The 14,432-nt window shown below is 41.1% G+C and overlaps 1 protein-coding gene across 20 annotated transcripts in view; it reads right to left on the bottom strand.

Annotated features, from left to right (window-relative positions):
• The window catches only part of dync1i1a (dynein cytoplasmic 1 intermediate chain 1a), a 66,754-nt gene that overhangs the window by 16,688 nt on the left and 35,634 nt on the right, over nt 1-14,432 (bottom strand). For 17 of the 20 annotated variants that reach the window (XM_026155370.2, XM_080296050.1, XM_080296058.1 and 14 more), the window contains 4 exons: nt 5,685-5,831; nt 3,699-3,812; nt 3,413-3,546; nt 2,991-3,135 (listed from right to left, as the gene is read on the bottom strand). In XM_026155370.2, the coding sequence (XP_026011155.2) occupies nt 2,991-3,135; nt 3,413-3,546; nt 3,699-3,812; nt 5,685-5,831 (540 nt within the window). Of the gene's footprint in view, nt 1-2,976; nt 3,136-3,412; nt 3,547-3,698; nt 3,813-5,684; nt 5,832-14,432 lie in introns of all 20 variants that reach the window. The other 3 variants (XR_013904541.1, XR_013904542.1, XR_013904543.1) reach the window with 2 other exon arrangements.

Below are 14,432 nucleotides of genomic sequence, written 5' to 3'. Positions count from 1 at the left end.
ACTTCTGTTTCACCACCACAGCAGTGTCCTTTCACTGTATTAGCCGAGATTTTTATTTTATTTTTTTTTTTATTCACCAGCCTTACTCTGACAGAAATAGTGGCTGTTTGCTTTTTACCGCTTCTGAAATGCTGCCAAATGGAATTCATAACACTGGTTTGAAAGGAGAACAACAGCACTGAGAGGATGAGGTCACTCAAAACCAGCGAGAGGAGGAGCGCCCACCTTTAGAGTGGGTCTGACTTAGGTTCACTAAGTGTGCCTGCAGACAGCAGCCAGCACTATCCCATCAGTGCATTTGTGTTTTGCAGTGATAGTTGAGTAGGAGGGACACCCACACATACAAACAAGGGACTTTCACACATGTACACCCAGGACAAACCAGAAAAACACACACATACAATACACACACACACACGTCAGATTAGGTGCAACAAGCAAGCCTTAAATAAAAAAAAAACAGATCCTACGCTGTCTCTCAGCAAAATATTTCTACGGAAACTTGAACAACAGCTGACAGTCTCTTTGTAAGTGCAAGTATTTGTAGTTTCATTTAAATCAAATCAAATCAAATCAAATCACTTTTATTGTCACATCACATGTGCAGGCACACTGGCACAGCACATGCGAGTGAAATTCTTGTGTGCGAGCCCCACAAGCAACAGAGATGTGCAAACACAACAACACAAACGAGCAAAATACAAGAATGGCCAACCTGAAACTAATAAATATATGTACAATATATAATAGTGTATGCATTTCTGGATGTGTATACTAAATATTTTCCTACGTGTGTGTGTGTGTGTGTATACACATTTTTACAAATTAAATAGTAAAAAAAAATAAATAAATAAATAAATAAATAATAATAATAATAATAATAATAATAATAATAATAATAATAATAATAAAATATATAAAATATACAGAGTTGAATATGTGCAAAACAAGTGGCATTTATATACAGTGTGGAGTGCATAATGTTGAATAATGGACTACTGGAAGATTAACTAACTATAATTACACTTATAATAGGTCTTATTAATTGAAGTAAGCTAAGAATCGTGTGTGGAGCTGTTTGTGCTCTTGTGACTTTTGCCATTGGAGGCACACATTTCTCTGAAGCAATGTAGATATCTGACATCTGTAATACTAGTGGTTCACCTGCTGTCTCCAAAGAAAGAGCAGGTTAACTGGCTCTTACTAGAAACAGAGCGCAGCCTAAGAGGAAATTGCTTGACAGGCTGAAACCAGGTAATAATAATAATGATGATGGTTACTGATGATTAACACAGACTGTATATATAAGATGGATGCAGGCACAGCGATGTCACCCACTGGTTTTGGACTCTGTATTTTAAAGCTTCAATGTTAGTGTTTTGGCTGCTGCCATGCTGTTTTTTCAAAGCCAGAGGTAACGTTAGCAGCTAACATTAGCTTAACAAGTGGTTACATCCATAAACCCTACCGGTGCAATGCACAGGCGCACGTGCGGTTTTCTGAAGAAGGAAGTTTTCATAGGACTACATCCATAACTCAGTAGAACCACCTTTAACAGCAATAATGTGGACTAATTGTTTTCTGTGTGACTTTATCAGTCTCTCACATCATTATGGAGGAATTCTGGCCCATCCTTCTTTATAGTGTTGCTTCAGTTAATTGAGGTTTGGATGGATTCAATCAGGTGGACATCTGGACTTTGGGTCATTGCAATACCTTGATTTTGGTGTAGCTGCAGACAGATGGCCTCATATTTGACTCTAGAATACTTTGGTACACAAAGGACTTCATGGTCGAATGAATGACTGCAAGGTGCCCAGCCTAAATCATGCCTCCACCACCGTCCTTGACTGTTGGTATGAGATGTTTGTGCTGATATGCTATGTTTGGTTTTAATACCAAACATATTCACTTTGGTCTCAACTGTAGAGGTGTTGCTCTTGGGTGTGCTTGGGGTGAGATATACACCAGTTGAAGATTGTAACACTGTATTAACACATGAATGGTTCAGAGCAGCAAATTGTCTATAAGCTAATTATTGCTTTGTATTAGCCTAATTAAAGAGGATCATTTTACTCAACAAAACGGATGCATAAATTCATTTTGATTTGCTGTATCACAGAACATCCATCAGATAATCGAAAACTCACCAACAGTGCCGACACAGTGAAAAGGTCTGGTTCCAAGACTCACCGTGGTAGGCAGTAGTCATATCAATGGAGATGTACTCAGTTACACAAACTCCATTACTCAGGTCGAGTCTCTATATCTTAAATGTGAAATCTATGGGAATGGAGTCCCTTTTGGAGCACGCCTCGAGTGGCACCTAAAGGAACTGCAATTTTTTCCACTTCTGTGTTGGGATCATGTTTCACCTCCAGAGGCTGCTTCTTGTTTGACCTGAACACTTTGATCGTCCCCAATTTGATGTTTTGAAGCTGGAGGTGAACAGCGAGTGGTGGCTCTGTCTGAGACACAGTGATAATACACGATCGTACAGTATCACAAAGTAGGTCTTCCTAAAACGTATCCCAATTTACATCGGGGGCATAATTTACCAAATCAACACTATGTTATATTAACATAAGAGCTGAAAGTACAAATTAGAACATAAACTCATAAATGAAGTTATAAATGAAGTGAGCTCATAGACTGCAGATTTTCTATGTTATTAGCTCTGGAGGCTAAAACCATCCTTATATACAGTCTGTAGTTAGCAGTGAATACTTTCCCTACAAACGCACACACACACAGAGTACCCATATACGCACAATAACAGCTTATTCAAACATATATGTAGAGAAACACACAAGTTGTACGAGACCTCTCTACTCAACCTTCCCTCTTCACTAGTTCATTCTCTCTCCCTCTCAGGATCTGCTTAAAAACCTCTTGGAGGTCACAATCAACCCCCCGCACAACCTTTCTTTCTCCACATCCCCTCTCTCTCGCTCCCTCACACACACTAACACACACCTCCCACATTGTACCTTGGTGCTCCAGAGTTTGACGGTCCAGTCGAACGAGGACGTGATAAAGAGGTGGGAAAAGTCGACGGTGCCCACCGCGCTGTGACAGCTGATGCCTGTGACGGGCCCCTGGTGGCCCTCAAACATCTCACAGATACCTGCCTTACTGGAGAGGGAAAACGCACAAGGCAACATCTGGAACTGCGACCATTAGCCCAAAATTCCCTCCAAAAGAGGGAGAACTTCATTTGTAATCACATTTTAAGTTTTAAGTTACTTAAATGTAATCTAATTTAGGGACAATCATCCTCTTAAACTTTGCTAATGTTATAATTCTAATATTCTATAATTATAAATTATATGAGCACTGTTTCATATTCAGCAGACGTTTGGTGAACTTTAATGCATATCTGTGTTTAAGAATACATGTTTCATTAACCAACCTGCCATGTCTGGATGCAGTGTACACAGTGCCCTCCTCGCTCCCGACCACATAGTTGTTAACGTCTCCCGTGGGGAAGGCCATGCATGTCACTGCCACGGGTTTGGATTTATTGTACACCAGTTCCATGGTCTCCTACACACATTATATTAGAGTGGATATAGCATAAACCTGCATTTTTACAACAAAACAGCATTAGTGAGTGAAAAAAAGTTGTTGTTTTTTTTAAATGCTGCTGGCAGGTTGTGTGGACTGCTTCACTAATGTGCGGTAAGAGTTTTGTGTACCTGAGGCTGGGAGAGCATGTCCAGACTCCAGGAGCACATCCTGCCGTCTGTGGACACGGTGATCAGGTTGTTGGCGTTCTGTGTGCCGACCACATTCACGCAGTACACTGGGTGCTAGACAAACACACACGATCATACGCAGAGACAAACAAATGGATTTGGGTGAAGATTTACCCGTGCACAATACAAAAAAGCTGTTATCAACTGTAGTATAATTACAACAACATCGTTTAGGATAATACATTGTGATCACATTATAGTTCTTAATTATTAGCCTCTTTGAACTGAAGCATAACAATTTCTCTTGTACAAAAAATAGCTGAAACAGTCCTAATTGTAGCAGGCTGTCAGCAGCATCACCATGTCATTAATTGTGATATTCCACTATTTATGAAACGAATAAACATTGTCCTGTAATGATCACATGTTTTTTCCCCTTTAGCACATGATGTCATTAGATGCTTTTTGGGGCCAAGAGATGCAGACAGCTCACATGCCAGTGTGCATTCGTCCTTTTAAATCACCCTACGTTTCAGACATGTGCTGCTGTTCAAATCCACGAGTGTGTGAAGCCATTATATCATTACTGAGCAGTAATTGATTTGTGCGCCGGGTCGCACAAAGAATCCATTCAGCAATCAGCACCATGCTAGCATGCTGTACCCACTAACGGGAGAGTGGCAGCCTCATTATTAGAGCCCGCAGCCCGTTTAAAGCTACAGTATGGATGGCATGTAACAATGTGTGTGTCTACTGTAGCTGTGATTATAAACAAGCTGGGTTCTTAAGATATCGTTAGTTTATATTCAACAGTAATTTGCTATAGCTGAACTGAGCTGCTCTTTCAGTTATGTCTTGCTTTTATCAAGTTTATGTCTAAGTGCAGACAGACCCAAGAATACAGATTATCATATAAAAATCATTCAGTGTAATTGGTGCAATCAAAATCTTTTTATCATATTCATACGTCTGAATTTTTGGATTAAAAAAAGTGTTTATCTGCTTTTTTTCCCCATGTTGGCCTAAGTGTATTTCAACACTTTTAACCAAATTAACAATTTAGTTTTCAGTCACGTGACTCACACAGAGCTCTGAAGAGCAAAACACGGTTCCAACAACCCTCCACTAAAATTAATTTTCAATCAAAGAACATTTAAATGACCTCTCAAAAGAAGATTAATGGAAATTGGGCACTTTTGATCCACATACAGAATCCACTGCAATATTTTAATCACTAGAGAACAATTACGTCCCTGCTGGAGATCCATTTTAGCAGTTTCTTGTTGTGAATGCTCTTTGTTGCACTGCCGTCAGGATAAGAGTGTACAATAATACACTTTTAACAGACCGCTATTTGTAATTTGGATCTCAGGTCTTTCATTTAGGAGGTGAAGAACAAGAAGATCACAGTTTACAAAGCAATAGTGAGTGCTAATTAGCTAAAATGACCTAGCTTATCACTCTTAGCTGTTTGTGTCAGGATCATCATACTCGGGGAAAAGATTATCAATGCACATGGCAGCAGATCTGCGATGCTTGCTGATTTATCACAGATTGCATGTAATTGCCAACTTGACCCCATCTGAAGGCCGCTACACAAAAAACCATAAATCCACTGCACACGGTGGCACTAATTTTGGTCGTGGCACAGCCTTGAGCAAGGGTTTTCCCTAGTTTGATTATACTGTGAATGGCTGTAGAGAAGGATGGATTGGTGCAATGTAACTACTCTATGATTTAAGGAGCTATCCAGAATTTTGGGTAAACAATCCTGCTAAAAAATAACTGTTAAATACTGAAACTGTTCTGCCTTCCAGGTTTTAATAATGATGTGTCATCGCAGGAAAACTACACAGTAAGGAAAGTAATAAATAATCTCCTGCAGACGTATTGCTGTTAATATCACAATTCTAATTGTAAAGCAGAGATAAACCTTTACATACTGTATGATAAATGTATCATACTGACAGTTTAAATCATCCTTACAGTGTGTGCAGCAGCAGACAGAGGGGTCCTCTGGACAGGGGTCCGGCGATGACTGCGATTATCCCACAGGACTATCTGTCCTGAGTACGTCCCCCCCACCACCAGGTTGGGATGAAACCTGGCAAAGCCCACAGACACCACCGGAGACTAAGGAGAGAAAACGAGAGAGGAGAATTAGGACGCATTACTCAGATTCAATGCTGGTGTTATTTTATGTAACTGACATTATTATGAACTGAATGCAGATGGTAGAAAAGCCCAGAGGAAAAGATATGAACTCAAAACGGTAACACTTGGCTGGGTGCGAGTGAGTGCGAGCAATCAAGACATCGTGATGGGTGGCATACGTGGGGACACAGACGGAGACGGAGATGACGAGTGTGGGCACTGTGAAGGTCCGCTGAGGAGACGAGAATGGGGTGACGCTGGGGTGGAGACCAGACAAAGAGGGAATTGTGGTCCTCCTTCCCTCCCCAGCCGTTTCACATTACAGCATCAAAACCCCAGCAGCCACTGGAGCGCTCACCGTAGGCTCCGTCATGACAAGCGCACCCTTGAACTACCACCCCCCCCTAGACGCTGTGTTTATTGAGTTTTGGTTCCTCTTCGGTGCGCATCCCATAAGGGCTTCTGCGTGCAACAGCTAGCTCCCCCTGACCCAGAGCCACTGAAGCTATGAGTTATGAGAAAATTATTTCAGCATCCTGCAGCATAGCGCTACAGGAGGTTAACTGGTGTGATTCACTGACAGATTCATCAGAACCAGTAAAAAAAAAGCATAGTCCTGTTGAGAGGGAAATAATTCACAGGCACGAGAGAGCCAACAGAGCAAAGCTCACAAACACAAATCACAACTAAAAACAGTAAAGCTAGAACAACATGGAGGGTGCATTTCGCAAATGGATCGTTGCCTCATGCAATCGTAGATTTGTAGGAAGGAGCGCTGGTGACAGTTTTAGTGTTCATGAAAACTGTATGTCAGATGTTTTGCTGTTGAAACAGCAGCTCATAGACTGCGTGGAGACAAAACTCTATCAGAATCCTCCAAAACTCATCACTGCATTAACAAGGCAAGACCTAGGATACATCTACAACAGTTTAATTTATAATGATCATATAAATAATCCATAAAAAAATAAACCACAAAGGAATTTGTTGGGTATTGTTCAACCGAGAACAATATAAGTTTGTACAACAGAGACTGTTATAATGCCTTAAAAAGGTGACAACTGCTTCAAGTGAAACTATGTTAAGTTTAGCTAAACAGCAGCCACCGTGGCCACAAGCAGTAATTATGGGATAAAGGTAAATGCTAAACAATAGAAAGTACTCATAATGTCAGTTAGGCTGGCTCAGCCTGCAGGAGTTTTGGCTTTATTTATACCTATTTATGACTATCGTGAACATCTGCCAGGTTGTAGCAGCAAAAATAACGTCTATAAGTGTTAAAAAAGCAACAAAGTACGCTAACTGTTCCTTATCTTATATTGCCGACTTGAATCTAGACAAAGGTGCATTAACCATGATGGTTATACCTGGTTTGTACCTTGGACTCTCATTATAACTCTTAAGTCTCTACATGTTTGATTTTTTTTACAAATTAAAATTTCTGTTATTAGAAAAATGATGAGAGAGGCATGTCATAGACTCCATGTGCCAAGTAAATATACAGTAGTAAAGGTATCATAGTGAAAAACACTAATTGAATGTATTTTGTTTATAGCGTAGAAAGATTCCACTACGTCTGCAGTAGTAAAATGTGCTTATTTTTCACTTCTTTTTTTACTTCTCCCTCTCTCCCCATCCCTTCCACCACACCATGTGCGAAGCAGCCAACTCCAAACCCCAGTTCATTTTGAAAGGAGACTGGAAAACAAACCAAAGGCAAAGAAAACACTTCACGCTCTTTTATTTCTCTTTTCTGTTACTTCTGAGGAGTCACGGCTTCCAGCGGCACGGCTCGGGAGTCACTTCAGATGTCTAGACTCAAAATAAACGAAACTCTGGTGGTAAAAACTAAAGGTGCTTGTCGGCTGGCATGAAGGCTCGATCTGAAAAGTTTATTTACACAGTCTGACAAAAAGGGGATCGAGGCTAGAGGCTTATTAGCATGAATTACTAAGCAAGGCTTGACAGCTCGTCCAGGAACATCTAAAGCTGCCTGATTAACAAAAGATCACCGGTGCACTGTATGACATGTTACACGCTGGATTAAGCAATATACAATCATGTGCTTGTGTGTTAACAAATCATCAAAAAAGAGAAAAAAATGTCTGGAATGATGTTTTTGTGCTGAAAAGGCAGCTATTCTCAAGCGTGCGGAGGTTTGTTTCTTGGCTGTGATCACTCTAATGACCCAGAGTTTCTCAGTGACCTTTACCCTCTGTGGTCGTCTCACAGGCTGCTGTTTGAGGTCTGTTCCCCCTCCATCAGACTCCATCAGTGGGCTAATAAACCATAGTCCTGCACCCTTTGTCATCTCCGCACACAAACCCACACACATCCGCTTAACATGCACATGGTTCCACCCCCACAACCATCTGTCTCAAAACTCCAAACAATGTAAGAACTCTTGGATCTGATTTCTTCTTCTATGAAGAAAGGTTTGACAGTTTGAGCGCAAGCAGGGGGAACAGCTAACCTGCCTCGTAAAAGCATCGCTCATCTGAGGTTTTAGTATCTTTGTCAAGGTGGATTAAAATATAAGCAATCTCATTAAATTCACATCTTTCTAGTAAAGACCAAAGCTTCTTTTATTATTTCCGCCAACAAAAATTAAAAAATTAACATGTAATTCCACAAGAATATACAGACAAAAACGTAAAACATCAGTGCCGTCAACACCCTAAATAAACATCTCTACCCTACATGAGTAATGACAAAGAGAAACTAAATCAAATCAAGGAACTCCTCTATTTGATCCATATGTTACTTTCAATCGTAAGCCCTATCAGTGTTCCCATCTTAAGAGGAAAATTCCCGACTAAACTCTGAATCCCCTCTTTGAGAAACCACAGGTTATGCCATCATTCCCCTCATGTGCTGTCAGGCTTAGTGAAAGAGCTACTGAAAATTAGCCCCGCTTTGTCCCAGTAACGCACTATGAGGCGTCTGCCAGCAGCAACTTGGGCTTAAGATTAAAGTCGTTCTCCCTAAATTCTGCTAATCAAATGTCACATCAGCACAAGTTTGAAACTTGTATCCGTTTTAAATCTACTGCATGTAATTAGGCGTTGAAATAAGATCAATTTGCCGCGTGCTACAGTATAAGCAAGTTTATGATTTAAGCTAAATGTGAACTCGTTGATGGAATCTCGATTTCAAAGTCGGAGGAAATTAATGTCTGACTTTATATATTTGAATTATGGGAAGCATGGTTATGTTTTGGCTGGATTTCTGTAATCTTTCTGTAATTCTGTCTACTTTTTATTCATTTTTTTGAATCTTTGCCATCGAGACTCAAAACATGTGTTTTGCATATGTTAAAGGAAAATATTTCAGTGTCTAAACATGACTGCATAAAAGCGGATGTATCAATCTAGTACTGCATTAACGGTCTCAAGTTCTGGGAAACTTAGAGCTCGTTCTGGGAGAGTGTTACTCGTGTAATGGTTTGTAGGGACAATTTACAGATGTCACCAAATGGTGTCACATGCATGCAAATATCAAGTTACTGTTTTGAAAAGAGGACAGCTATGCGGATACAGTCACAGAATTTCTGTGAGTGATTGTGTCTGTTCAAAACAGGAAGTCTGTAGGTTGCAGCTTCTGAACTGACCAAGCAACATGAGTGAGTGATGGAAGTCATTTGCCACAGGAAACCAAAGACAAACAATGAAACTAGAAGTGTCTAGCTACATTTTATTATCATAAATATTCACTCACACAATCTAAATCATTGAATTCAGGTGTTCCAATCACTTCTTTGGCCACAGTGTATAAAGTCAAGCACCTAGGCATGCAGACTGCTTCTATAAACATTTGTGAATGAATGAGCTCAGTGAATTCCAGCGTGGTACCATGATAGGATGCCACCTGTGCAAGTCCAGTTGTGAAATTTCCTCATAACTAAATATTCCACAGTCAACTGTTAGTGGTATTATAACAAAGTGGAAGTGATTGTGAACGCCGGCCACATGGTGGTAGGCCACATAAAATCAAAGACAGTGTTCAGCGGACGCTGAGCCACATAATGGTCAGAAGTCACCATCCTTCTGCAGATTTGGTCGCTACAGACCTCCCAACTTCATCTGGCCTTCAGATTAGCTCAAGAACAGTGCACAGAGAGCTTTATGGCCATGCAGCTGCATCCAAACCAAGCACAATGTAAAGCGTTGAATGCAGTGATGTAAAGCACAACATCACGGGACTCTAGAGTAGGGAAGATGTGCTTGCTGGAGCGATGAGTCACGCTTCTTTGTCTGGCAATCCAATGGATGGGTCTGGGTTTGAAGGTTGCCAGAGAACAGTACTTTTCTGACTGCACTGTCTGAAGTTTGAAGTTTGGTGAAGAGGAGATTATGGTGTGGGGTTATTTTTCAAGATTTGGGCTCAGCCCCTTAGTTCCAGTGAAAGGAACTCTTAATGCTTCAGATAATCCAGACATTTTGGACAACTTCATGTTCCAACTTTGTGAGAACGGTTTGGGAATGTCCCCGAAGGTACATAAAGACATGAATGAGTGAGTTTTGTGTGGACGAACTTGACTGGCCTGCACAGAGTCCTGACCTCAACCCAATAGAACCCAATAGAGCAGAGACTGCGAGCCAGACCTTCTCGTCCAACATCAGTATCTGACCCCACAAATGCACTTCTATAACAGTCAAAAATTCCCATAAACCTTGTGAAAAGCCTTCGTAGAAGAGTTGAAGCTGTTTGAGATGGTCTTCTGCATACCCTGGTTGTAGCAGGCGTTTATCTGAATGACTGTTGCCTTCCCATTAGGCAGTCTGACCATTCCCCTCCGAGCTCTAGCATCATCAAGGCATTCTCATCCACAGAACTACCTCTCACTCGATATTTAGTTTTTCGCATCAATCTCTATAAACTCTAGAGATGGTTGTTAGAGAAACTCCCAGCAGTTCAGGAATTTCTGAAACACTCAGACCAGCCCATCTGCCATCAACAACCACGAGAGTCACATAAATTGGAGTTTTCCCCATTCCAATGCTTGGTTTGAACTTCAGCAGGTCACCTTGCCTACATGCATTGGGTGGCTGGGCCTTTTAGCTCTATTTATCTAGCTATCTAGATAGATCGAGAGATAGATAAAGAGAGATATTTTTTCTTTAAATCAGCCTAATATAAATGCAGTTCATGTCTTCTATGGTTTTTGTAGAAGCAGTGGGACTGCATCTCCATATCACTGCTGTTGCTTCAAAGCCTGACATTTCATTTCCAAATGCAGAGTGGCTCTTTGGGTGGTTTTCATCTCACATGCAGAGCAGGTCAGACACCTTCTGCGTCATCTCCTGCGAATCCAGATGGACAGGATTTAGGGAGTTATGTCTCTCGGAAGAAAAGACAGCAGCAAGAGTCACTTTGGTACATTATATTATGCTTGAGATAAAGTGGGGAAGTTTTACAGGGAGATACTGTGGCAGTAAGAACAGCAGGTTCCATTTCTTTCTTCAGGCAGGTTCTGCACACATGTATCATCTACCATATCACACACAGGCTCCCAAGGCTAAGTGTTTCTGGCAGCCTTTATTGTATCAATAGGAAGTGTTCTGTATAGGATAATACACACAGGGTACACCGTGATGAAAGATGGCACCCAGCAAGGGATTAGAGATGTGTAAAGGAATGACATAAGAAGAAAGAAAGCTACAGAGGGGCAAACAGTCTTTCTTTTGTTGCCTCCGCCTCTCTTTTGTTCTTTCCTCAGGCAACAAACTGTTGCTCAAGTCCACTCGGGCAGGCAGGAATGAAGTGAGAGCGCTAGGTTGAGGAGAAACGGGGAGGGGGCCTGATATGGCACGCTAGGCAGTATATCCTCCTAAACAGATCCACTCTCTAGCCTCATCCCACTCCCCCCCCAAACCCACCATCTGCCTCACCGCACTCATCTGTTTTCCACTCTGCCTTATCAGGACCAGATGGATCCGACTGTCTTTGGTTGCATCCCGGCTTCGCAACCACCTTTCTCCTCCCTTTCTCCCCCTGGCTTCACTCGTTTATGACACCCCACAGATTTTGTCACTCTGTGGTTTCTGGCAGGGAGAGAGGAATACCAAGCCAGAGTCTCCATTTCATCAGGCAAAGAATTGAGCGAAAGCATGAGGAGGCGGCTCTGGGAACACAAACAGGCCTTTCTTTGCCTGCTAGAGCTGGTTTTCCTTTATTTTCCATATCTTGTTTGTTTGCTAGGCTCCTATATTCACTTGGCCAATGCTGGTGTAATGTTTATTGATGTTGACATCTCAGGTTTTTTTAAGGTATTTATGAGAACGGCTGAAAGGATTAAGTTCTGATCGATACCGTTAAAGTGGTACAGGATAAACAAATTTTCCATAAAATTCAACGCTTACTTTCTGAGAGATGAAATTCCATCTACTGACATCTAATCACAATGGGAAAAACTTTTAAACTCTCCACACAGACACTGTTGGTCGGTCGATATCAAATACTGGCACATTGTCAAGCCTTCTGAGCAATTTTGTTCACCAGTATAGCTGCACATGGGTTCAAACTCACTCAAAGACAATGAATAATGCTGTCACATATTCCTCTCATTCCTACTCCCTCTACCCTTGCCCTACCTCCTTCTCTCCTCTTTGCCTCCCCCACTTCTCTTACCCAACCTTTCTGGAAGTGCCAGAGACTCAAGAACGAACGCTAGGCAGCGAGATATTAATAAAAATATGACTGAGTGCAATGGGATATGACAGTAGCGGCAGGGGTTGTTACAGGGAGTCTTGTGGTTTGGGGGGGGTTCAGCAGAGGCTTTAAGTCAAACGGTCTCTTTAATGTGGTATGACTTTGCCCACTTGAGAGGCTGGTGTGAAGTTACAAGATTGGACCCAACTGGGAAGGGGTGATGAAGGGTCCAACTGCTGGGACAGGCGTCGTGAGGGGAGAGCACACTGGTACCAGAATCCCCAGCAGAGGCGGACCCTTTACTGAGGAGCTACATAGATCAGTGGCTCCTAAAGTGAGGTCATGAAGCTACGTTAACCGATCCCTACTACGCCGTTTCGTTTCATATACAGTTTATTCACTTTTTTGACCAAAGCAGAGTTTGATAACAAAAAAAAAACAAAAAACTGCATTTATATTGTGTGCTGAAAAACACAAACCAGAACAAACTACAAAAACCACACTTCCAAAGAACTGGGACACCGTGTAAAATGTCAGACTTTGTTTTTCACTGTGACTTCGGGTTTTGACAATTATAAAAACAAGAGTTAATATTTATTCATTTGTTTCATTTCCTAATTTCCACAGTCTCTTTCTGTAAACAGGGTTTTAAAACATCAGAAAAAATTCAGTTTCATGTTAAAAATCATGAAAAAGCGAAACAGTTTCCAAAAATGTCTCACAGCATAAATGTGAAACAGTTTTGACATATTTTCAATAGCACAGCTAGTTAGTACCACAGTTAAATTATTCTTTATTGGAAAAAGTACTTGGAAAAACAGTAAGCGGCACTAGATAAGTACATTCAAAACAGAAAGGTGTACTTAAGAACCAAGGAAGCTGTGAATAGCTGTGATAGAAGAGTTAAAAAAGCGGTCACGCAGCAGCAAAGCAAGAAGAAACAGAAAATGAAAACAAATCCTTGACATTCCTGTGACATCTGTTTATTACACATACAAGTGTTTCATTAGAATGCAATATTACAGTATTGCTGCACACTGCCAAAAATATTTGTGCATGGTTCCCTGAGTGCATTGCCCAATGTGACACTAAGACTCCTCCCAGAATCAAACTGGGAAGTATCCTTCACAACACCAGCACATCAAGAACAGAGACCAACAACGAATCAGGACTGGACTGTCATGGCTGGGTCTGTGACCCAGCATTTTGAGTTCATTATATATTGTGTATTTCTGTTTAGTATGGGGAAATGTTAAGTTGTTTTTGCGTTATCAGTTAGAACTTGAGTCTTTGTGTTTTGTCATTTATTGTTTGGGTTAAGCTCGTCTAGCTCTCTTACACCCCTAAGTTGTTCAGAATTAGTTCTGTTTATTGGATCTCCTCATTTCCCCTTTCCCTGGATCTTAGTCTTGTTTACACTTTGTGTTCCATGTCTCATGTTGTCAACCCATGTTGTTTGGTCTGTCTCATCATGTTTCCTGTTTTATTTTGAAAGAGTCCTCTTTTTTCATTGTATTTAGTTTCACTTCCCCTGTCCTGTCATTAGGTTCATGTGTGTCAGCTGTGCTCCCATGTGTGGCCACTTCCCTTGATCATCCCTTATGTGTATTTAGTCTCTGTGTTTCATTCAGTCTGTGTCGCGTCGTCTGTGTAACCTTCCCAGTTATGTCTTGTCATAGTCGTCACAGTTCTCACAGTCATAGAATTAGTTCTTGAAGTTTCATAGCTTTATCACAGTTTCATAGGTTTTTCTTAGTCTGTTTTCCAGTTTAGTTGTCTTGCCTGCACTCGTCTTAGCTTTTGTTTTTGCCTTCTGTCATCAGCCATAATAAAGGTTCGCCTTTTGTTAAGTCATGTCACATCTCCTTGCCCATGTCTGCTCTTGGGCCCTGCTGTAACTAACACACCATAGACTGTGATTTTACATAT

This window comes from Astatotilapia calliptera, chromosome 22, assembly GCF_964374335.1.
Source record: "Astatotilapia calliptera chromosome 22, fAstCal68.1, whole genome shotgun sequence".
NCBI lineage: Eukaryota > Metazoa > Chordata > Actinopteri > Cichliformes > Cichlidae > Astatotilapia > Astatotilapia calliptera.
Note: the sequence above shows the minus strand (reverse complement) of the source record. Positions and strands in the feature narration are given on the sequence as shown.